Below are 25,740 nucleotides of genomic sequence, written 5' to 3' on the forward strand. Positions count from 1 at the left end.
ACTTATTCAGCATATTTTAACTAATTAATTTAACATAAAGCAATATTAGAAACAATCCAAATTATTATATTCTTGGAAAAGAGAATTGAAAACTAGGATAATGTATGTTATTTGATGCCTATTAATATCGAGTAGATTTTTTTTTCCGAAGGAGGACAGTTTTCATCCTGGGGCTAATTCTCGTTATCGTTCCCCTGCCCGTGAGGCAACGAGTACTTCTGGCACGACACAGTTGGAAATGGGGATCTCTTACCTTCCGGGCTTAGCGTGGCGTTACGGGGTCCACCATGTCAGTTGGAAATTCCTTCGGATATGGCAACGCTCAGGAGGCACTTAATGCCTTCCGAAAAAGGACTCTTAGCTTCTCAGACCCTGGTACATCGTCGTCTCAGGCCGATCTTGCGGGAAGGATTGAACCTTTCAGAAGGATCTCCCTCGTTTGGATCGGCGATCACGGGATTAACTATAATTAACTGGCTTGCCCGTATTGGTCTTTAAATAATAATAATAATCTGTCTTACTTAGGATGGTCTACAGCAGCGGTTCTCAAATGCGGCCCCCAGGATTTTTTTTGCGGCCCGTCTAGAGTAACTAACTTTTTTAATTTTTTAATAATGTTAAAATTTAATTATTCATTCTTAAGGTTAAACATATCCATAATTGGTGATTTCATTAATCAATTTGAAGCACGTTTTGGGGTACATTTATATAAATTTAATTTTTAGAATTTTAAAGAATTCCTTCCTTTAATGAAAATATTCGTAACTCCATTCAGCGTGGAAATTAAGGATGCGCCTGCAAAGTTTTAACATACATGCGAATCAATATTTAGTAAAATGGAAAATATAAAAATATATAAAATATTTTTTGTGCGGCCCGCGAAGCTAATCTTATTTATCGATTTGGCCCTTGAGCTAAAAAGGTTGAGAACCCCTGGTCTACAGTAATTGATTTTTGATATAAAACTATAATTTGTACCTATGATGACTAACGATGGTCTACTTATGATAATGATGACCTATAATCGTACTGAAACTATTACGTTCGAGCATTTTTAATTATTGCTCTTTTAATAATTTAAACATTTTACTTTCTAAAAACCAAGTTAATGCTAAGTTACTAATTGTTGTTAATTATCTTTTTAAGGCTTTAAAATGCGCCTTCATAACATCACTATCTTTAACAAAAATTGTTAGAAAATTTGGCAACAGTCCCCGTAGGCATGGTTAAACCTTTCCAGACACAGTTTTTGGACGACGAATTTCTACAAATCCGAGTCTTCCGTGACCTTCTTTTTTTGACCTAACCCAGTACAGACCGACGTGGAATTGGAATTGGACGTTCTGCATTAGTTCATAGTCGTTCTGTAAACGAACCCTTTAACCTTCAATGTTAAATTAATATTTCAATCGATGCACTTTTATCTTTATTCAGTCATTTATAATAAGGAGAATTTAAGTGCATTACAGTATTTTTCTCAATAGTTTTGTAACTCGGAATTCCTCTAACACTTGCAAAAAAATAAAAGCAAAAATCTACCAGTAGATGAGTGAGGCGTTTGATTGTCTAAAAAACAGTCTTTCGAATCTGTTTTATCCACTCTTTCTTGAAATTCGAAGCTCTTCAGCTAATAAAGTATCCAGTGTAATTTACAGGTTTTATAAGAAACTAAAAGTCAATGACTCGAGGTTGGATGACAATTATTCTCGGATTATTTCGCAACTTTGTTCGATAAATTTATTACCCAAAAGACGATTTTTTGATTAAAGTCTATTGTTCATAGTTATGAAAATTATTAGTGTGTTGCTAAATAGACTGATGAATACAAAATTCAGTAATTTACTCATTTTTCAGTTCCGCAATCAACGACTATAACTAGTTTCTTGTCTTCTCCAATATTTGAGAGAGGGCTGATGAAGGATAATGTCTTCGAATTCTCCCATCGATAGTCACATTGGACTCTTCCAACTAAGGAACTGCATATCAATCCTAAAGTTAACCTAGATAACGGCCAAGTGACATCAAGCAACCGATTTGCAGCAAGACCTCCGCACTCTGGAGATCTGCTTTGATACACAGGAATGAAGACAAGCTACTCTACCAATTTTCCTTAAAGGGATCGGTCTGGCCACCCCATCTGACTCATCGCGGATATTTCTGTTCTTTCTCAATACAATGAACTGATTGCTTTGCCGTTTGGAGAAAACTGGGACTCCTCATTCCATCTGTCAATTTTAATAAACATGACTAATCCATGCCAAAGCATACAAAAAATTAAATGAACGCAGGACCAAGGAAAACTGGCCATCTTAAGAATGAATAGTCAGTCTTGAGCCCTGTGAAACAACGGGCTGCCTGTTGAACCACGAATCAATGAAATTTGCTTACGTTTTGGTCTACCCGTTTCGGCTATGCAGCGGCTTACGGAGCTATGAGATTGGCTAGCACTCCTCCTCATGTCTCAACGTGATTGGACGCTTCACAAACTGAGAAAGACATGCCTCACCCCAATGATGTGAGGACCAAAGTTTGTCTTTGTAACCATTAGAGAAACCCATACTCCTCTACAACTCGGGAGCATCGGCTTGACATGACAGGATTACAAAAAATTACAAAAAATGGACTCTTTTTACAGAAATCAGGTATGACTAATCTTGTCATAAAGCATGTTGTCGCCCGCAACGCGGCTCGGAATATCGAGAAATGGAGAAAGTTGTTAAAATAACTGCATACGCTTTGACTTTGTGCAGCGCCAATAATAATTCCAGAACATTCTGGATCCCCGATTTCTATAAAGATCCTGCAGTGTGTTTTGCAAAATTTTGAAAAACTAAACAAGTATCAACTCACCAACTCCTTTTCCGAAAGTCTTAAAATACAAATTATCTGGGATGTACTAAAAATGCCATGTGTCAATATCATCGACACTGCATATTCATTTATTGCATAAAATAAGTCCGCCGACTTTGTGTTAGAAAGCATATTTTTTTAACATTATTTAGTCCATAATTGAATAAATTACTCCTGCACATACAAGCACACACAGATAACGTACTCCCTCTAAAGTTTAATAAGGATCTAACATTCTATTAAATTTATTGGCGTTGTAAAAAGTGTTAAAAGATTAATCGATGGGAGGGCCAGCGGCCTGACGGATCGCCAAACTGTTTCCCCGCACATTTGTTGCTGACTTTTGGATTTATCTCCAAGCCAACAAATATTTGTGAATAACTTATTCCCTGAATCAAACCATCTTTCTCATTCTCCACATATTTGTATTTCTTTATCTCCTTCCTCCAATATTCTGGGTTTAGATTTAGTCCATTGCTGACTGTCACGTGACAATCCCCGCAAGAAAACAAAGATCTAAATATTTTTGACAGCGATTGCTCTTATTCTACAACTGGAGGACTTGTTCTCACGAAAACAATTTTCCAGGTCTAGTTGGAGCTCTGCACTAACCCGCCTTCGTTTTGTGGATGTGGTGTCTGGTAAGAGCATCCAACCAATAGGAAGCCGGATGTTAGTGGCAATAGTGGTTAATGATAATCCCCGTCAAACCAATCAGTGATCAAAGGTCTTAACGTCAAACTAGTGAATGAAAGGTCGCCTATTGATAAGGCTGCGTGATCACGACTATTGATTGTACTATTGCACCTGCAAAAAATGAGTCCTTGAATGGTTTGATGCGTGTCAAAAATAGTTCGGTCGCGGTCGGCTCCTGTCGACTTATAAGTCATAGCCGTCAAGTTGTGGCACGAAATGTCGAATCAGAACAACTCGCAGGTTGGTATTGCTATGCTTTGAAATGTCACTGATATGAGTTAATCTTTCCAGTTTCCAAATCAAGTCGAGTCGAGCAAGTATGGCACGTGAGTAACCCCTTAGATTGCACGGAACGGAGGCTTCCCCTGAATGTGAAAATGTGTGGCCTTATTATTGCAGTGAGCAACACTCGGAAACCTCGAAAGAAGCGAGGAATGTTTCCGAAGGACGTCATCCTCAAGCTGAGGACGTGGCTGTGTGCGCACATGGAGGTGAGTATTGGCTGCCACGGTCGTAGCATCCCTACCCGACGGAGGACGAGAAGCGCGAGTTGTCTGAGCAAACAAAGCTGACAATTCTGCAAGTGAACAATTGGTATTGTGCCCCACTCAACTCAGGTTCATCAACGCCCGACGACGGGAGTTGCCTCGAATGGTGAAGGGGGCAGTCCCCCCAACCTATCCTGTCTACCCTGCCCCCAGTCGTCCTGCCGAATCATTCGAGTACCATCAGTTCGTGGTCCCCCCAGTGCTTCCCTCGATACCCCATCCGTACTTCCTGGGGTACCCTGAACCCCCTAGTCAATGGGATTGTTATGACTCTTTTTTATATCGATAATATTAGTGTTAGTACTACATCCGAGATATAGTCTTGACTAGACTTTTAATATTCCCCCCACCCGCCTCACGACTGCGCTGTCTCGCCTCGATTTGGTCCCTGAGTGGGATGATGTCGTCGGGAATGGTGTGGAGGAGGAAGGGGGTGTGAGGGCGTGGGATGTGAGGGGGGGAAGTGGGTGTCTCGAGGGGGACTAGAGAGTGAGTCAGTTAATCAACCAAAGTTGGTGACATGTTCGACGCACTCACTCGAAATAGTCAATTTCCTGTCAAAGAAGTACTGATAGGCACACTCGTCCACCACCAGCAGACTCACACTCCCTTCCCTCCCTTTTATCAGCTCGACCACCTCCTCGTGCTCCATCTTCTCCACATTCACGTCGTTCACCTGCACCACAATGTCCCCCTCCCGCACACCCGCGTCAGCCGCCGGAGAATTGGCAATGACGTTGGCGATGAGGTGCTTGTCCTCGTTCATCACCAATGTGAACCCGAAAGTGCCACCCTCCTTCGCCCTCACTTCGCAATCTCGGGCTGAATACTCGGGGACTCCTTCCAATATCTCCTCCCGCTCTTCCACTATTACTTCTTCATTCTCCTTCACTATTCCATCATCCAAACACTCTGATTCGGGCACTCTCACTCCCTCGGGAACACCCTCAGGCACTCGTTCTAATCCCTCCTCACATTGTTGCACTACTACTTCCTCGGATGTCCCCTCACCCTCGGGCACTCTCTCCAGCACTCCTCCACCTTCTCTTCGCAATATTTTTAGGCGCAGCTTCTTTTTGGATTTTTTGATTTTGGAGAGGGCTTTTTTGTAGGACAACTTGTTGATGTCATATTTATCAATCATCAGCACTTTGTCCCCTTCCTGCAGTCCTGACATTTCCGCCGGACTTTGAGGGACGATGTTCGAGATGCGTTGACTCTTTGTTTCCTCGTCCTCAATCAGCCCAAACCCGAACCCCTCCTTGCACGCATCCAAGTTGAGTAAAATCTCCGTCATTGGTTGCTACCCGACAATGTTCGCTCAGAATGTATTTTATTGTATTCCGGCACACCGCCCAACATGTTTGTTTGTAGTTACACAAATATAATTAATAATTATCCTTATTCCGACGCACCTTCTGACTCCCACTAATCGGGTTCGTGGATTGTGCGTCTCCTTGGAAGCAAACAAGTCTTCTTTTCAGTCAACACTCTCTTCTTTATGCCAGTTGACTACATTTCCGGCTATAGTGAATTTTTAGGGCATTGGAGAACGGAATAGCTGTTTATTAGAATTTTGATATTTGGTCTCGTTCCATTATGTAAATATTAGGGTACTTGGTGTCCAGAGAGCATACTTTGTTGTGGAGAGAACCAGGTTGGAGTGGATCCTCTGCATAGAAGAAAGGGGAGTCTGAACAAAACAGGAATAACAATAAAATAGATTGAATATTAGTTAATAATAAATGAGGACTGATTAGCATTATTCTTGGTACGGGAAATAACACAAATAAATTGCGGTCGAGACGCAGTGGAGGATGTCTAGTGGATCGGGTCAACGAAGACAAGCCTGCAAGAAGAGAATGTCAGTGGCGATAGGAAGTGAGATGTACCCGGAAAGTAATAAGAAATGTAAATGTAGGCGACGTGGAGCAAGTGGATGGAGTGGGTAGGAAGGTGAAGTGTGTGTGGAGAGTGTAGTCATTCGCGTACAGGTCGTGGAGGAGTGAGGAGATGAGACTGGACATGTCCAACTACAAGACAGTGCTGCACAACCCGACACTGAGTTACATATTTTTGGGATATGTGCTGAGAAGAGGGAGGGCGAGTGAATTGGTAAATGGTGTGCTCACTCAGCTATTCGCACTCCTCGTGGACTGTTTCACCCATTTCCAGCCTGCACACTTTCCCTACGGACTGCCCGTGCTGGCCTACCAGATCTACTCACTCTTCCTCCACGAGCACTCCCCCCTCCACATCCTCCACAGTGAGGGGGTGGCCAGGGCACTCGACGAAGGACACCTCGAAGGCCTGTTCGACACTCCATTCGAGGACAACCTCCACTCCCTCACTCCCCAGTTGGCCATGTTCTTCCAGGAGGGTAATCACCCACTCACCTCAGATAGTGACACGTGGGACAAGTATCGGGGCACTGAGTTGACGGATGTCCAGGGACTGTTGGGCAGGTGGTGTGAGGGGGAGGGCGGAGTGGCCGTGGCCATGCACACTCTGTTCATGCTCAAGAAGGTGGGCAGGGTGGGACAGTCAGTGGGACAGTCCAAGGCCCAGTCACTGCGACCCAAACACCCGAAGTACTCGACCCTGTTGAGGAAGGGGCGGAGGACAAGTCACACGATGGTGGAGGTGGAGGTGAGTAAGGCGGTGTACTGCGGAGTGTGTGGGCGACTGATATGGGGGAATGTGCCGCAGGCGTGGGAGTGTTTGAGTGAGTGTGTGTGTGAGTGTGCAGACTGTGGAGTGTTGGTGGGGCAGAGGTGTGGGGGGCAGAAGTGCAGTTTGGGAGGGCAGTGTGGGAGACGGAAGGGGAGTGGAGTGCGTGTGGAGAGTGACTCCGACTTGGAGTACCGGGAGAACTGCCCTCGCTGGAGAGTGTGTTGGGGAGTGAGGAGTACAAGGCACTCAACTCGACCTCCCGGAAAGTGGAGAACGTGCTGAACGGTGTGTAGTGTGTATTATGTGGAGAGTTGACTCACACGGAACGGTCTCACGTGCGGACTCTAAAAGTGCTGCATGTCGTGTTCTACCGTCGACTGCAGGAGTGGGACGACCAAGTGGCTCAGTTCATATTCGCCGGACTGCCCGAACTAGTCCGAGTGCACTGTTGTCTTGTCCTCTCATTCACAGCCGCCGCCGCCCAGGAATTGAGACGAAGGAATCCAGTGGAGGACACACTCCCCAAACTGGCAGGACTGTCCACTCATCCTTAGTTCGCCCAGGTTCTCACTCCCAGTCTACAATTTTGTTGCCACCAGAAAGAGGTGCTGAATATGCTGGCCAAACGACTCATTTCCGACCAACACTTTGCGGCCATAATATCTGTCAGCCTGCTTTCCCACCACTGTTAGGAGGCCGAACAGAGCAGGCTATGTCGGGGACTCAAACTGAAGGATTTGCTGGTGGCCCAAATGCAGAGACTGACCAAATATCCCCTCTTTATCGACCAACTCATCAAACACTCCAAAGGGCTAACAACCATCAAGCCACTGGCCACACAACTCCTCTCCAAGATGAGCGAGCAGACCGAGAGGGCCGAGAACAAACACTTTCTCAGCCAACTCACTGTCGAGGTCAGACAGGAAGGCATCCCCACTCCCTTCCAAGTTGGTCTCCCTTTCCACTCTAGACGTGGCACGTCCTCGACAAAACACTCCTTCACAAGGGCACAGTCCGCCTTAAGCTTAGCAAAAAGAGTTACGAATGTCTCCTCCTCCTTTTCGACACCCATTTGGTCGTCCTCTTCAAAGCAGACAACTCTCGCCACGTCCTCCGAACATTTTCTGACAAGTCCGCCCTCAGTCCACACCCCATCTCCCCCGTCATCCCACTCTCACAATACCTCGTCGTCCGCATTTTCGCCGCCGGTCATTCTCATCATTCATTCTTAGATAAAAAGTGCTTCCTCGTCCTACACCAACACAAACTACAACTCCTCACTTTCCACACTCCCTCCACTCTACTCGCCAACAAATGGGTCGCCCTCATCACTCCCGCTCTCCTCGCCGCCCGCCAGGCCACCCAGGATGTCACTACTGCTCCTTCCAAGGATGCTACTCACGATACTACAATCACTACTGGGGATGATACCGCATTGACTCACGATACTACAATCACTACTGAGGATGCTACTGATATCACTCACGATACTCCACTCACTACTGGGGATGCCCCGATCACTCCATCTGGGGATGCCACTACTGAGGATGCTACTGATATCATGCACGATACCCCATTCACTATTGAGGAACCCACTCCCTCCCAGGATACCCCAATCACTACTGAGGATGCACAACTCACTCTCTCCCAGGATGAACCCTCCCAGGATACCCCAATCACTACTGAGGATGCCCAACTCTCGCAGGATGAACTGACAGGGTCACAGGATATGACTCCTCAGGATGATGAGCTGGGTGGCACACTCACGCGACTGAGGAAAATAAACTCATTAGTGGAGAGGTCGGCAGTGCTGATGGCGACGACTGTGTGTCACCCACTCAAAGATGTGGTGTGCCGACTGAACGACCTCCTCCAAGACATCCAGTCCAACAACCCCGATAACTCCCCACATCTGGTGGTCTCCCTCGACCAACTCACCAACCTTGTGGGGGCTGTCGAGGTGTTGACTGTCAAGGATAATTCCAGTGAGGACGATAACAATTAGTTATTTACAAGCATTGTGTTGAACAACTCCTAATTAGTCAATGAAACATGTCGATTGATCGTCGGGCGCGCAAGTTATAGATTGAATTGCCGATAATTGATGTTAGCAATGAGCGTTACTGGCAAACTGACTGTCGCTGCCATGATCCTGGCCGCCCTGTCCATCCTCACTGCGGGCATATTCTTCATGTTGGACAAGTCGAGTGTGGCCACTGGTTGTCCCTTCTTGTCATGTGGCAGGACTGTACTCCAACCTCACCTCCGACCTCCAATTCGCCTACCAGACTCCACTCACGCCCATTTCGTGGATAAACAACCAGTGGAACGCAGTGATAATCTGGCTGGCCTTCTTCCTCATCTACGGCCTCTCCACCACATTCCGGCGAATCCACGACACGACGGACTTGAAGGAGCGGGCGAGTTATTTGTACAAGCACCCCTGCAGAGGAGTGGTTCCCTATGGGGTGTACTCCTCCATTGCAGTCGTGTGTGCTCTGTCCGTGGTATATCTCTTCCTCTGGGACATGCTCTATTTCCGTGCCTCCGCCGCACTCACACTCCTCTCCGCAGTCCTCGCCCACATTGCCTATTTCCACATGGCCTCCCACACATTCCACGTCCAGACCGTCCTCTTCCACTGTGCCAAGGCACTCGATGTGTGGCTCCTCAGGATTCTCGGCCTCAACGGGCTTGCCTTGCTGTCCGCCTGGCTGACTTTTCTCGCACTCCTCAACCTGTCGGTGGCCATGGTGTATGGAGGAGGCTCCCTCTCCCCCCACTCCGCCGGGGAGGTGTGCGGCGGCATTTATTTGGCTTGCATTGTGGCCACTCTCCTGGCCGACCTGTTCTTCCTTGAAAAGTACACTCGCTATGCCCTCGTCCACTACATTTCCCACATGGTCTCCGGGTGTGGACTCGTTCTCTTCAGACCACATGTCTACGGGGACTTTCCACTCAGCACTCAACTCGGCATCGCCATCCTCGGGGTCGCCGGCACTGCCTTCGTCGTCAAACTCGCCTTTGCGGTGGTCAGACATTTCTCACACCCTCTCCCCACTCCCAACAAACACTTTCTCGACATGTTCTAACATTTGATTTGTTGTGCCCTTCCCTTCTATAATAGTATAGTACGTGCAACAACTGTGTTTATACTACTGTCTTATCGGCTTATCGGGTAAGAGGATTGTCTCCTCTGTCGAAATAGTACATTGCACTGATAGAGGACAATCAATTGGATGACGAAGTTTGATCGACCTACACGCATATTCTGATTGCTCATAAGCGGAGTGGGACAGCCACACAATGAGTGGAGGACAAATATGTAGAATTTGCCACATGGAGGACAGTGGGCTGATTCGTGTGTGTGAGTGCAAGGGGTCATTGGGGTACGTCCACTCGGGTTGCCTGGAGGCGTGGGTGAGCATATCGATGAAGAAGGAGTGCGAGTTGTGCAAATACCAATTCAAAGTAAAGAAGGGAAGCATTCCCCTGCACAGAGTAATAAGCACTCCTAGTTGTAGTGGCAGTGTCTCGAACTGAGTCGGAATGAGCAGAAGCGTATCGCGGCATCGGTGACCATCCACGTGATCGGACTCATTTCCCTTTGTTGGGCGGAAGCAATAATAATCCAGTACTTTGTGGAGGAGAGGGGCAAAGTGGACGCGTCGTGGACATTTTATGCCAAAATAACCCTGGGAGTGATGGGGATCGTGGGGGGACTCATCTTTTGCGGGATCGAGTGTTCCAAATACTGGGGACTACTCAAGCGCCTCCACCAACGGAATCGAAGGGTGACGGTCGAGGAGTATGTGTAACAATAATATTATTTAATCGATGTGAACGGCGCTGTTATCAATATATAATTCGAGTTCCGCTCATTGCACTATTCATTCCTCTATGAAGAGGGGCAAGACAGGACGTCTATTCACCGACATAACCAACGTGGACATCCCCAGTTCCCCCTCAGTCAAGTCGGCAGTCCGCATTCCCAGGCGGAAGAGAGGGGATCGGATGGCCACAGTGATCAGGGGTTCCCCTCCCAAACTATCCATCAACCACAATTTCCTTACGCAGAGGACACTGCTGGACTACTTTGGTGTGCACAAGAACGTGGTGTCCCACTCTGTCGACAAACAACAGTCATTCTGTCGGAGTGTGGTGGACAAGTTGATTGGGGACTCGGGGAAGGGCGTGTTGAATGGAGGATACGACGTCTATGGCCGACTCAAGACACTTTCCACGCACACCATGGCAGGACTGGCCTCCATTCACAATCACATGGACTGCCATATCTCCATTTTCGACTGTCGGTCAATGCCCGAGTTTGTGGGCGGCCACATCATTAATGCTATCCATGTCACTGACTCTACCTCACTCCTCTCCCTCTTCGAACATTTCCAGACCCTCCACTCCTCCTCTCCCCGCAGATTCTATCTTTTTGTATTCTACTGCGAATACTCCTCTCTTCGGGCACCCGTCCTCGCTAGGAAGTTCCTGGCCCTATCCCAGGGTCACTATGTCTTCCTCGACAACGTGTATTTGCTTGATGGGGGATACAAACTCTTTTATGAATACTACAAAGGTCTCTGCGACCCTCCCCGCTACGTCACCAACACTTCCTGATTACGTGACTTACCACATTTTTAATATTCTATTAGTCTTGTTTCCGCTATCGAATTGCCCATTATGCGGATTGCTTTACTCATAAACTGATCGATATTTGATCAATATTATGTTCATTAAGGTCGACTATAATCCTTCTAATGTGATTAATACTGCGGGTTGCCGCTCTGTTCCCCAATGACTACACGAAGGACTAAGAATATTCAAGTCACGTTGAAGAGTCTCATGTGTGAGAGGACTGTCTAAGTGTGTGATTGATTGGCCAATTAACAGAGAATGGGCACGTCGATGAACAATTAAATCAGCAGGGGAACTCAGCAACCGCCCTAGCAATGCACATAACAAAGACCTGCCATAACAGGTTATTATCATCACTGTCTCATTCATCAGAAACGTGTGCAGCCTCTATTCTGCCTTTAGTTTGCAAGGATTGTAAATAACTTGCGCGTGTTTTTGTGGTTACGGCCGTCTTTTATCACTAGATTGAAGGATACCTCATCAATTGCTAGATACGTTTTCTTCAGAGTAAATGAATGCATGTACGCAGATATCCTCTCGATGCATTCGCAGAACGAGTCACTTTCATGTTCACTAGGAATTTTGTTTCAATAATGTGTTGCCGCATTAAAGCTGTCTCACAAGATTTTTTTGCATTGTTCAAAGCTGTAATCAATGATGTTGCGATTTTACACATTCTTTACGTCTCAATAAATTTTTGAGTTTGTTTTTAATTACATATTCTTTCAAAACTTCGGGAATCGTTGGCAAGCCCTCGACTCAACTCCTCACTAACATTAATATCAAATATTTTCCAAAAAAAATTATCGCAAGAAGACAAACTGACTTTTTCAGCGAATCTGTGTTGCTGTGCTTTGCGGAAAATGTCATTCAATATGCAGCGGGGTGTTGTTGAGCTGCCCCATCGGCTCTCGGCTATCCTTTCAGCCACTTACCCTAGCTAGCATCTAACTTTGCTCCTTTTATCATTTTAACAATGTAAATTTAAAGGCCAAATGTTTTGTCCCGAAATTACAAATTATTTAATCCGTACTGATTAACAGATATTACGCAGATGATGTTATCATCTCAGCATGACAATTACGTGTTTTTTAAAGAATAGAATGATTATTTTTATGAGCAGTAATTTAATTTACTTTGGCATTTCCTTAAACCGCCAAATAACTAACTTTATTTTTTGATGTTTCGTCTAAAATCACTATGTTTCGTCTAAAAATAACTACTTATTCCTTGAATTGAGGTGTAATAGATATTACGCCGATTACATGAAAATTATGTGTTTTAAGAATAGAATGATTATTATTTATAGCAGTAATTTAATTTACTTGGCATTGTTTTACACTCTTAAATAATTAACTTTATTTTTTGATGTATTGCTGGCCGGAATCGTCAGATAATTTTTCTCACGTTGTTGTCTTCTCACTTTCGGTTATTATTTAAGATTTTTTTAGTTTCCCTTCTTTAATCACTGCTTTTTTTTGAGTTAAATTCTTAATTAAATATAGTAGAGGAGACTATTTTGTGCTCAAACACTATTTATGAAACTTACCTAAAAACTAAAAAATTTATAGAGAATTTTTATGATGATGTGTTTAAAAGTATAGACATCATATCTTGGGAAACTTATATGATTCCATGTAGCTTCACTACATCATGTTATTTTTTTTGCTGTGCCCATATAAACGAATTTCTTGTTTACTTCGAAATCATCAGTGATGGCACTGAGTAAATATAGAACTTGCGATGAAACCGTTGAATAATTAACTACAGGTGCAAAAGCAAATCATCCTTCATCGATTAACAGCAGATATAACGACGGCTCTTTTGTATATGAAATATCCCAGAATACATTTGTGGTCATTGATGAAAAATCGCATTTTAGATAATTGATGAATTCTGCACAATAAATAATTAAGAACTGAGTCTAAAACTTGGGTGCCACAAGTGTTATGTTTTAGAGTTTTATAAAAAAACATGCAAGGAGAGGAGTAATAAATGTATATTGGTGAAGACAAGAGAAGGCGACTGGGAAAACGAGATGACTATTCGTCGAACAACACATTTTTATTAGTGAATGTTACATCATGCTGGCCTCTGCTGCGACTGTCGCGATTTGCTGTGCCAGGTCATCCAGCAGTCCGTCCCCGCCTGCCCTCGCATTACTAACACTACCGAAAAGCAGGCTTTGTATCTTTCCACAATATACCACATAACCGAGAATGGATATCCTTATTATGTCATGACGTGGGGTCCTCACAAGCCTTATATCGTTCATGTTCAGTTTGTGTAGGAGAGCTAACTAATACCAGACCACATACATATCAGTCCCGACAGTCGGTTCTCCTTGTATTTGACGACGCCACAACTCTCATATGGACCATATTCGATAATCGCTGTTCGACTCATTGCTAGGCAATAATGACTGCAATTTAATCACAAAAAATGCCACATTCCTTAGAAATAATATTACACGACCAACCAACTGAGTTCATCAAGCGTGCCTTAACGTGACTTCATAAACAATAAACAAATTCTGCCGCCATATGTACTCGGTACAGACACCTATGAGGCGATCCCCAGAAGACGAAAGTAGGTGTTGTAAACGCATTTCCCCAGCGGGGAAGGCCGATGATTGTTGATTAATTAAAAAAAAACAAAAAGTCATGTCCTCAAATGCTTGTAGATTGATTCTCTGATTAACAATTTCCCTTCACTTTGCCACATTGATTGTCTTAAAATGTACTCGCACAGCAAATTAATTTTTTTTAAATTCCTGAAACCAGGAAAGTCAGAAAAGAAAAGTCACAAAATCCAATTGTGCATGCGCTTCTTTCATCATTTTAAAGTATGTAGGGGAATCTTTATACTTCGTGTTGTTTGCTTTGTCGGAAGTATCGACATACTCATCTTTTGCTTCCACTGAAAAGATGGGTGTAAATTTAATGTACAGTCTATGAATGGCCATGTGATAAAACTCACTTAAATATTAAAAAACAACAAAAGAGGGTTGTGTATTTTCACTTCCCTGTCTCGGTGATTGACGACACATTGATTGTCTTAAAATGTACTCCACAGCAAATTAATTTTTGAATATTCCTGAAACCGGAAAAGTCAACAAATAAAAACCACCAAATATTTGTTTCTCTTTCGTGTCTGGGTGATTGACGACATATAATTGAGGTCACTATCGCAGAATTCTTATCTCAAAAATACAATAAAAATGTAAATGAATTGACAATATCGGGCCTGAGGAAAAGAAGCTGCTGCAATACCGAAATTTGTTTTTCAATAACGGAAAAAATAAATTCAGCCACTCTAACTCATCCGAAAGAACCGTTAATCACCTTGCCAGCAGGTGTGGGCGAATCCGGCTCCTGTTTGAGACGTCATAATTAAATGGTCAAATGCCTTCATCTGTATCCATGTCTCCAATATGGAATTAAGACGTCAAAAAATTAAGACCCATTCAGTCCAATTTGTAACCACCAACGAATTTGAGGAAATCCAAGTTGACACAACCCTTTTGACGGATAATGCTATCCCGAATTACATGCCCGAAATGTTTGTTCACGAAAAATCTAACAACAAAATAGAAGTGGGGATTAATTCACAAAATTGTCTCAAGCAGTTTGAAGTGAAAAGGTCACACAAATACGACTTGCTGCCAAATGAACTGGGCGCAATCCATTGGGCATGAGTAAAAATCGCAAAATTCTTTAAGAACTATCTGTAAGTGCACGGAATAAAGGACGGGGTGAAGGAATATATCTAGACACTGGTTTCGCGGAAGACCCTAGAGAGCATGCTAGCCGAGACAAGGTATATTTATCGAAGAAATGGGAAGATTATAAATGATTCGGAGCATGAAAGCGCGAATAGTGGGTTTCTGGACGGTTCTTCCATAAAAAGAAAAATTTTCCGGGATTACTACTGGACGACAAATCCATACGATTCGGTATCTGCTTGTACATCTGCCAGCAACACCCGTACCAGTGCAGGTCCAAAATTTCGTCGAACGCCTTGCAAGCCTTGTCGTGAGTTGTCTGAGCAAACAAAGCTACTTCCTGGGGTACCCTGAACCCCATAGTCAGTGGAATTATTATGACTCGAATTATTATGAGTGGAATTATCGATAATATTAGTGTTAGTACTACATCCGAGATATAGTCTTGACTAGACTTTTAATATTGCCTCCACCCGCCTCACGACTGCGCTGTCTCGCCTCGATTTGGTCCCTGAGTGTGATGATGTCGTCGGGAATGGTGTGGAGGAGGAAGGGGGTGTGAGGGCGTGGGATGTGAGGGGGGGAAGTGGGTGTCTCGAGGGGGACTAGAGAGTGAGTCAGTTAATCAACCAAAGTTGGTGACATGTTCGACGCACTCACTCGAAATAGTCAATTTCCTGTCAAAGAAGTACTGATAGGCACACTCGTCCACCACCAGCAGACTCACACTCCCTTCCCTCCCTTTTATCAGCTTAAAAAGAATCTACACCTTTTTGGTATCGAATATCCGAACTAGGATGTCAAATATCCGAACTGAGATGTCAGACGTCATTATTGTGGTTTCTAATATCCGAACTGAGATGTCAAAGGTCATTACTGTGGTTTCTAATATCCGAACTGAGATGTCAAAGGTCATTACTGCGGTTTCTAATATCCGAACTGAGATGTCAAAGGTCATTACTGCGGTTTCTAATATCCGAACCGAGATGTCAAACGTCATTATTGTGTTTTCTAATATCCGAACCGAGATGTCAAACGTCATTATTGTGTTTTCTAATATCCGAACATGAGTGATTTATTAATCAATCTACTAAGTAAAGTCAACAAACTAATAAATTCTCCCAGCGAGACGGAGGGAACAGCTGTTGCCACGCATGACAGCCAGCAGGATCCTCTGAATGAGGAAAGTAAATTCCCTAGGGTCCTTGGACCGCGAAGAACAAAGATGTCCCAGTTTCTTTAGGAAGTGAGGGTCCCGGAGCCAAAGACGCCGGAAGTCTCGACAACGATTGGCCAAAACCAAAAGTCATCCATCAAAGACTGATATTTCCGGCACTTCGAAAGCTCAGCCTTATTAGCACGAGACCCAGCAAGAGAGGCCGATTCGTTGATGAAAGACTTTGAGAAGGTATCCACACAAGTGGAATCCCAGACCAAAGGTCTCCCAGAATAAAACGAGAACAACGTAGAGCCGTCCGGCCTTTTCCCGTCACCACGGTCGAGACCCTTAGGCTCAAGGACAGAAGGGTAGCCGGCCTTTTCGAGTGAGTCGAGAATGATTCTGTTAATCGCCGAATGGCGTGGAATACGACCCGCGCTTTTCTTGCAGGAGAGGGCATAGATCCGCACCGGCAGGGGTGGGGACTACAGATCGGAAGTCCGAGGCGGAGGCAAATGCCAAAACGGAGGGCGTCGGAGTCAAGACAGGTGTCCAAATGGGTCGAAGGAAGGCAGTTAAGCCAAGAGCCAGAATGCGGTTGGCGGCTGGCACGGTAACAAGCCAGTCTGTGCTGGTTCAGGAGAGCCTCCAACGAGTCCGCATGATGCTTACTAAGAATTTTATCCCATTCACGTTGGAGGGACCTGTCAGAAGGAACTCAAGCCCTTTTTCCTTCCAAAGCAAAAGTGCAGAATTAATATCAGAGTCCGAACTGTTATGTCAAATGTCCGTTCCTATATTTTCTGCACAATAGTGAAAAAATAATATTTATTAATGAAATCAATGTTAAGTTGCTAAATATTGTCATCGGGGATTAAATCGTTCATCTCGATAATACTTGGAAAATGTTTCTGCACATGATTGCATGTTAGTGAGCAAATTCTTGGTGTTATTGCAGAAATACAAGTGTCTATGCAATTTTCTAAAATTCGTAGCCTGGTTTCTTTTTGGGTGAGTCCATTTTCTGAAATTAAAAAATCAGTGGTCGCCATTTTTCTTTTTAGTTCACTCTTAAGCACGCTCCAGCATTCCTCTATTGGATTTAATGGCGCACTGTAAGGTCCCAATCTTATAATTTCAATATCTCGAAATTCTTCTCCAATCATTTTCTCTAACTGTGAATGTACCGGTGCGTTGTCTATCACAATACAAATTTCTGAATATTTTTCATTTGTACTTCTGATCATATCTCTGAACCATTGCTGGCAATCCTCTTTTTTAAAATGTCCGCGTCTTCGTTCCCAATATATTAATTTGTTCTCATTAATGGCTCCAATTATGTGAATATTTTGTCCCTTGTTTGCTGGAGTCTTTAAAATGCATCTTTTCCCTTTTAACGAACGTCCCTTCGAAAATCAACATTAATAAATTATACTTGAGTTCTTCTTAAAAATAAGTTTACATTAGTTTCGTCCATATAAATTATATTTTTGTCTCGACTTTTTCTATTTATTATTTTTTCGACATATTCTTTCCTTTTCGTCTTGTTTGCTTCTGAATTCATTAAATTGGTTTCAGTTATAACCTTGCCTTTACCAATATAAAAATACTTTTTTAACTGTATATAATTTTCCATGTAAATATTTAGCAGCTGTCGAATAATGGATAGAAATTCCAGTTTCATTAAGTAGTCTCGCACAAATTTCGCTTAGAGTGATGACAGGATTTTCCTCAACATAGTTTATCATTCTCGATATTTCATTGTCTGTGATTTTTGACCATCTGAATCCTCCACGTTTTTTATTAGGTTGTGAAGCATTTCGTATCCATTTATAAGCTGTATTTCGCTTAATCCATTCGATTCCGATTCCTGCCACAATATGCATCTGCATCTTCATTTTCATAAGCAGATATAATTCTCATTTTGGCTTCCAAATTTGTTTTATTATATGTTTTACTAACACGAGAAGAAGTATTCATAGTTTTAGCAAAAGTATTCATTTCGAACGAACAAAAATCCATTTATATTTTTTAGATACGTAATTTTGACCTTTGACATCTCAGTTCGGATATTAGAAACCACAGTAATGACCTTTGACATCTCAGTTCGGATATTAGAAACCACAGTAATGACCTTTGACATCTTAGTTCGGATATTAGAAACCACAGTAATGACCTTTGACATCTCAGTTCGGATATTAGAAACCACAGTAATGACCTTTGACATCTCAGTTCGGATATTAGAAACCACAGTAATGACCTTTGACATCTCAGTTCGGATATTAGAAACCACAGTAATGACTTTGACATCTCAGTTCGGATATTAGAACACCACAGTAATGACCTTTGACATCTCAGTTCGGATATTAGAAACCACAGTAATGACGTTTGACATCTCAGTTCTGATATTTGATACCAAAGGTGTAGTTTCTATTCCCGGCGAAAGGAAAGAAATCAAGAACCTCAACGATACGATTACTAAGAAACTCAAAGCATTCCAAAGAAGATGGGAAAAGCAAATCAAAGGGCTTGGAAAAGGAAAATCTGCCCAACGCATGTGGAATGCTCTCAAAAAGTTCGACTCTATTGGAAACTCATGTAATTCGACTTAAAATCAATATCCAGATTATTTCCAGACAGACAATTAGTTTTCAACTGTCGAAGAGTGTCAATTTCAAAATAAACTCAATTGATGAAAATTCAAGTTATTACAAAGGTTCATTGAATGTCCTTTTAACCATTCAATAAAATTCCTTTGAGTCACCATTTTCGATAATCCGCGTGTATAAAAAAAGTATTAAAAAATATAAATGAGAAAATCTGAAAACAATAAATAAAATTGACTTGAAGGAATAAAATCAGAATAAATTTAAAAAATGATGAAATTTAAAATTGTATATTCACAAAATTAAAGTTCACAATTATTCTTTCAAAATCAACATACATAAACCAGCAAAGAAAAAACAATAACAAACTAAACAACCATGTGTACCAGCTTAATTAATAAGTTTAATTTATTAGGCTTACCATTAAAAATAGGCTAATTAGAAAATTCTAAACAAATATAAATTTTACTTATACAAATAAAACATCACCAAAATTTTGGTGCAATATTATATTTTTGATGTCAGACTGAATTTGGAGTTTTTATCGGATGTCTTATCTCTGTCGTAAATTAAATCCCACCCGAATAAAGAGTACATCTTGAATAGTCTACCACTGGATAAGCTATCTATTTGTCTCTCTTCCAAGGACTCGAAAAGATAACAAACAGAATAGAGGACAATTGATATTTCTGGGAGTGCCAAATGTTGTTTCAAAACTTCTTATCATCTAACTATTCTGACCCAGTTCTAAGACTCCTCGGACTATTTGTAGCAGCTTATTGTTATTTTGTGAATGGGCAAAGGTGACCTGATAATTGATATGAGAGGAGTGTGACGGGAGACTATGAGTGAGAAGGGGAATATTTGGAGGACGTGAGAGGAGGGCAACTAAATGTCGGCAGAAGTTGTGTGAGGACGATGACACACCCATTGAGTGATGACTCGAACACACCCGTGGTTGACACATCCCAACCTCGTTGACAGTGGCAAATGCAGTTGGAATAAAAATACTCGCCACTGAGTGACCCTTTTCACACTTATTACCCGCGTATGTCAGTCTCACCATCAACGAGGGGTAACACTGGATATCCGGAAGTACACACCACCACTCTCCTCTTCCCCCCGAGGGCAGAACGTGGGACACACACTCATTGAGGAAAAGGAGAGAGTTCTACATTACTGGAGGGATTTCTATCACACCTTCACAATCCTCACATTCCACCCTCTCCACATCCTTTCCCGTATCCACGAGGTCTAGTCACTGTCTGAGAAAATATATTGTACTCGAGAGCGTCCCTGCAGAGTAATATCTCGACTCGATTGAGGGTAGTGAACAGAACTGAGTCCCTGCCCTTCAATGACTTCACCACCACTACTTCTTGGCTGTTCCTCTTCATGTGAATCAGAGCACTTTTAATATCAATCATGTCCATGCTTGGTGTCCGCAAACACATATCCTCCACGACCAGTTGGGTGAGTTGGAGGGGATTGACCTCGAGGGAATACTAGTGTTGATTGGTAAGGAGTATTTTATTCTCATTATACTTCACCTTTAGTTCATCAAGATTTATTTGATGGCAATGAAATAATACTGGATATGTATTGTACTAACAGCACAGTTAGAATCATTATTATTCAGCGTTGAATTTCACCTCATTTCTGTGTAATTAGTTTAAGTATTTGTGCATTTTTATTTAGTTCTTACAAATTGGGTTACTTCAAATTTGATCTCTCTAATCTGACCAACTCTAGCAGAAGTGGCATTGAAGACGCACTGATTATGCCAAGTCCATTATTTAATAATTTGTGATTTAGGATTTGTGAATATTCATGTTCCGTGACTCATGTTTAATTTATTCATCAATTGATTGCTTCCCCAATAAAAATTGACACACATCAATAAACTGAATTATAAAACAAACAACTCGCTTTTTTTAACAATATATCTGGTCGCTATAAAGGATTTAGAGAGTGCGTCACAGTGTTTAAATTATGGTCTGGCTGAGTATTCCATGTCTTCACCATTTGACTACAACTCTGATTTTTGTGCATTGTGACGTCGTTGGCCAATTGTTCGCTGTTTAAAGGGGAGGGTATTTGAAGTTTAATAAAAATATCGAGGGAATTGTTTCGGAAAGTTTAAGGATTACTCAGACATTGTTTCCAGCAGGAGAAGTATCACATTTAAATGAACAAAGACTGACATGACAAAAAAGAATAGTCGATTATTCAGCAGTTTTCGAGTGCCTGAATGGCAACCAACACATCTTGCGGGAGTAAATTAAATTCCACCAGAAGAGAAAAGAGACCTTCGACCACCACTCATTAATTGTAGGAATATATTTAAAATATTGGCCTGTATAATTGATGTGTTAATAAAGGAACTGGACCAATTAATAGAATGGAATCGTCGTTGATTGGGCAACTAAACAAAATACGATATTATGGGGAGTCCTTGGCACACGAGAAGGACGAAATCAGGAGACTGTTTGCCCAAGTGAGTTATTTGTGGCAAATTAAATGCACTTGTGCGGTCATGTCGTAGGTCGAACAGGCCACCACCAAAGTGCAAGTCCAGAAATATATTTTGAAGAACAAGAAAATAATGGCAAAGTGGGGAATGATTTGGTGGAGTTGGTGGGAAACGATCTTTGGAATTGCGCGAAAGTGGAAGGACTGGCCCCCCCGTTTGCAGAACAGGACGTGGACACTTTCATTTCCTTATTCCTCCACTTGCAAGGCAATGTTGACTACGTTCTCGACTTGGCGAGGAACATTAGTCGGGATGAAAGAACAGCCTTCTGGAGAGTACCCCTCCTCATCCATTCAGATCTTGGCTACCTCCATTCACGGACATGGGAGTGACCTGCTGTGGGCTGTCAGGTTGTGCGAAAAGGCCTTTAGCGTGGGGATATTCGAGGACAGCCCTGCGATGGGGGACGGGAATGACCAATTCGTCACATTTATGGAAATGCTGGGGCTCTGTAGATGAGTGGGTTGACATGCAGGCACTGAGGACATGACCTGTTTCTACAAAGCAGCACTCGACTCGTTCTTCTGTGCCGTGTCGATGGAGACGTGCCTCTTTCACGACTTTGGTTCATTTCTGCCCCCCACAAGGACATTCCCCCCACTTCTGAGGTGAGTCACGACTACATTGGCAGCAAAACACAAACTTTGGAGAGAATTGTGAATTGCTTCAATTGCTTGGTGGGTGACGTGAACGTGGACCTTCTTCCTCCTCCGATTCACAGTTTGATCCGATGCCTGCGTCGTGTGGACAGTCGGAGGCCTCTGTTCTTGCGACTGTGGGGACTGTTCCTCAAGCCGACGATGACTCGTCCCCCCCCTCTGTTCCCTCCCCTCCCTGACACCACCAACCTACGAGTAGTCGTGTCCGTGTTGGACGACTTTGTTGTCTTGTCCTCCTCCCAGCTGCGTTCCAAGTATGGACACATTGGGAATATTGACTTGGTAAGCAGTCCTCCCCATTCCTGAATATGCTCGACCACCTGGAGGCCCGCCTTGATGGGTGGGCAATGGGGCAGGCCGAGTGTCCCCGCCTATTCGTCATCTGCCAGTCAGACTTGATGCAACTGGTAGTGTGCCTGATTATGGCAGATTAGGTGGGTGAGGGATTGTCCACAACATTCCCCCATCCCATTCCCCTCACACACTCCCCACAAATCCACGTCTTCAAACGTGCACAAACAGAGGAATTAAAGTCGATGGAGCAAGTGAACAGTGAGTGTAGTCCGGATGAATTATTGCTCCATTTCTGTGAGAAGAGACGGGCGGAGAAAGTGCCGAGAGTGTGTAGTGGGGATGTGTCGAGGAGGGCATTGGAGGTGGGTGTGATTGGGGCGTGGCTGGGAGAAGACAGTCAGCAGATGACAGAACTGTGGGAGACACTCGCACTACTCCAATCGCCAGAGTATGTTGAGTAACATGTCCCAGTCCTCGCTTGGTTGGGCGACTGGAGGACATTTGCAGAGGATATGAACAGTACGGCAAGTATTTGTGGGAGACCAAGCAGGAGAGCATAAGAAAGCTGAACAGTCTGCTCAACTCAGTGCGGATGAACGGAATGTATGTGCATGTGAGTAATGACAGAGAGGACAAACACTGCGACACGAATATAATCACGCTTATCTACCACACCTACTTCACTCGAAAGGCCCATCTCTTCCACGGGTTGTCCCCTGACTTGACAATAATCCGATCGAATGTCGACAAGTTCAAAGGACTGACCAGCATGTTGAGGAGTTGAGTGTTCCACTTATCATTCAGGCGACTTGCAGCCACTCGCCGATAACCAGGCCGAGAGGATAGTCTTTGGCCATGTCTACAACATGTTCCCTCCCAACACGGACGAGTCCACTCGTCAACACATTAAAAGTCTTCCTCATCACGTCATCCTCGCTCCCGAGTTGAGGCACTTGGCCCACTGTCCTTGGTTTATGGCTGAGAGGGAGTTATTGCGTATTAATTCGTCCAAAGTAATCATCCCACCCTACCTAGACCCCCCGAGACAAAATTAAGTGTGTGGTGCAAATGACGCGAGTAATCACTGCCATTCTGGCTACCCACAACACACCCACTTGTGCCGACATGCTCTTCCCCGCCATTATATACGTCATTTGCAAGGCCAACCCACCACACTTGCTCCACAACTTGCACTTTGTCCGCTCATTCGGAGACCTCACTGGGGAGAACAACTACTGCTGGACTCAGTTCTGCATGGCTGTGACCTACATCACAGAGAACTTGACTAATGAAGAGTTGTTTTAATAAATGTCACATGAAGTAGTCGGGGAGGTGGGTGTGGTTGGCGGAGAGGGGTGAGTGAGTGAACTGTACATGAGGGAGGGAGTGTGTAGGTGTGTGTCCAACTTCATGAAGGCAGCCATGTTGCCAGAGCGGTAGGAGTAATTGGGGGCGGAGAAGAGAGTGAGGACACCAATTGTATCCCTGTGAGATGGGGAGAACAGTCATGGCGAGTTGGTGAGCGCGGGCAATGAAGTGATTGTGGTGGACGAACAGAGTGGTGATGTCGGGACATGCCCCTGGGAGAGGGGAGGGGGAGTCGTCGGGGTCAGAGAATGTAAGTCACCCTGGAGTGAGTGGAGAGTATACTTCGTGGGGGATGGATTCGGTCGAGAGTGCGAATGTGGTCAATCGAGTCGATGGAGGGAGACAGTGCACGGCAAACACTCGGTCGTCGATGACAGGGGGAGGTAGTCGAACACGTCAGTCTCCACACTTGCACGTACTTTTGCGCACACTCGTCGTATAAACCTGCGTTATTTGCCGACATTCCCCCGCAGTAGGCTCACCTTCCCCGGGTACCTCCATTCACCACTCACACTACCTTCAGTGCTAACAACAGGCACACTGTCTCCACCGAGTCATGTCCACGTAGTCACCCAAAAACAGGTACTTTTCCTCACCACTCCTCTCCAACATTTCCAACAAGTCGTACAATGTGCACGTCACCACACACTGTCAGTGGAGTACTCACCTGTTCCACGTTTAGTTCCCCTGACAATACCTCCTTGCTCTACCACTCACTCACATCACTCACCATGTAACATTCGCACTTCACACACTCCCAACACCTCGCACTTCCGCAGTCGGCTCACCCACTTGACACATCACTTACTTTTTATTATTATTCTTACTTTTTATTAATCACCAAAGCTGAAATAAACAGTTTGAACCAATTTCATCTGAATGATGCCAACTTTTTGGCCATAAGACTGGGCAGTCTCATTGCGGTGGAAAGTTCTTTTGTCCGATCTGAAGGGACATTCCGTGAAAGACTCAGAACCACCCACCTACCCCATCAGACTTAGCAGAAATAAACAAAAAATTGCAAAGTGGAGAGAATCTCGACGCACTACAAACAACATGTCACTGTCCTACGCAGACTACATTATTATTGCTTCTAAACACGCAGACGACATATCAGCTTATTTCAACATCCAGCAACAACTATATTCCGTCGAGAATTGGCTCATTGAGAACAGGCTACACACTTTATTATCTTCTGATAGAAGACAATCAAATCTACACACGAAGTTATCTCTCTTTGGTTCTGACCTTCCGTTATGCAAAACCCGACTATCCTCGGACTTACCTTTGATTTAACTACGTCTTTAAAAAGACATGTCTCAAACATTACTGGTACCCAGAAGCTACTCGTCAAACGAATTCATAAACAATACATACGACCAGTATTAAGTTACGCTAGTCCACGGTGGCCACCCTGCTTATCTACAAGCTCGACAATGACACTTGAATCAGTACAAAACAAGGTCATGCGCACTATATCTGGGTATCTGAAATACTCCAATCGATCACCTACATTGTGAAACATACATTTTACCAATTGATAAACATCTAAATATGAGAGGAGCACAATTCCTATTTGCATCGCGAAATTCCTATAATCCTTGTTGTGCTCTAAATGTGCTAAACGGAAATGGTCGTTCACTAAAGAATACGCGGCGACTCTATATTCCCAGGCCTTGCTAAAATTGATGGTCTGCACAGATGTTCACATCCAATTAAAAACATTCACAATTCAATCTCAACGTAATCTAATGTGAGGTCGAGGCTACACAACAACACGGAAACGCAAAGGACAAAGAACAAGGAAAACTAAATTAGCTTACGATTAATTAAAAACTATTAAATTGGATAATTCGTAGTTGGATAATTGAATATAAATATAATCAAGTTGTCAGATATAGTTGAATAGATTGTTTATCGCGCATTCCATGTTTGTAGTATTAATACATTAGTAGAATGGAAGGAGAAGGTAGAGGAATGTGAAGA

General features: G+C 43.5%; 2 protein-coding genes across 2 annotated transcripts; one reads left to right on the forward strand and one right to left on the reverse strand.

Moving 5' to 3' along the window:
- Positions 1-4,596: 4,596 nt before the first annotated feature.
- LOC115229662 (Na(+)/H(+) exchange regulatory cofactor NHE-RF3-like) lies at positions 4,597-5,391 on the reverse strand. Its single transcript, XM_029799983.1, has one exon. The coding sequence runs from the start codon at positions 5,389-5,391 to the stop codon at positions 4,597-4,599; it is 795 nt and encodes a 264-aa protein (XP_029655843.1).
- A 5,390-nt stretch (positions 5,392-10,781) lies between these two features.
- LOC115229664 (M-phase inducer phosphatase 3-like) lies at positions 10,782-11,393 on the forward strand. The gene has a single exon (XM_029799985.2). It carries the CDS (start codon positions 10,782-10,784, stop codon positions 11,391-11,393), a length of 612 nt encoding a protein of 203 aa, XP_029655845.1.
- Positions 11,394-25,740: the final 14,347 nt, after the last annotated feature.

This window comes from Octopus sinensis, unplaced genomic scaffold (genome assembly GCF_006345805.1).
Source record: "Octopus sinensis unplaced genomic scaffold, ASM634580v1 Contig13460, whole genome shotgun sequence".
NCBI classification, from domain to species: Eukaryota; Metazoa; Mollusca; class Cephalopoda; order Octopoda; family Octopodidae; genus Octopus; species Octopus sinensis.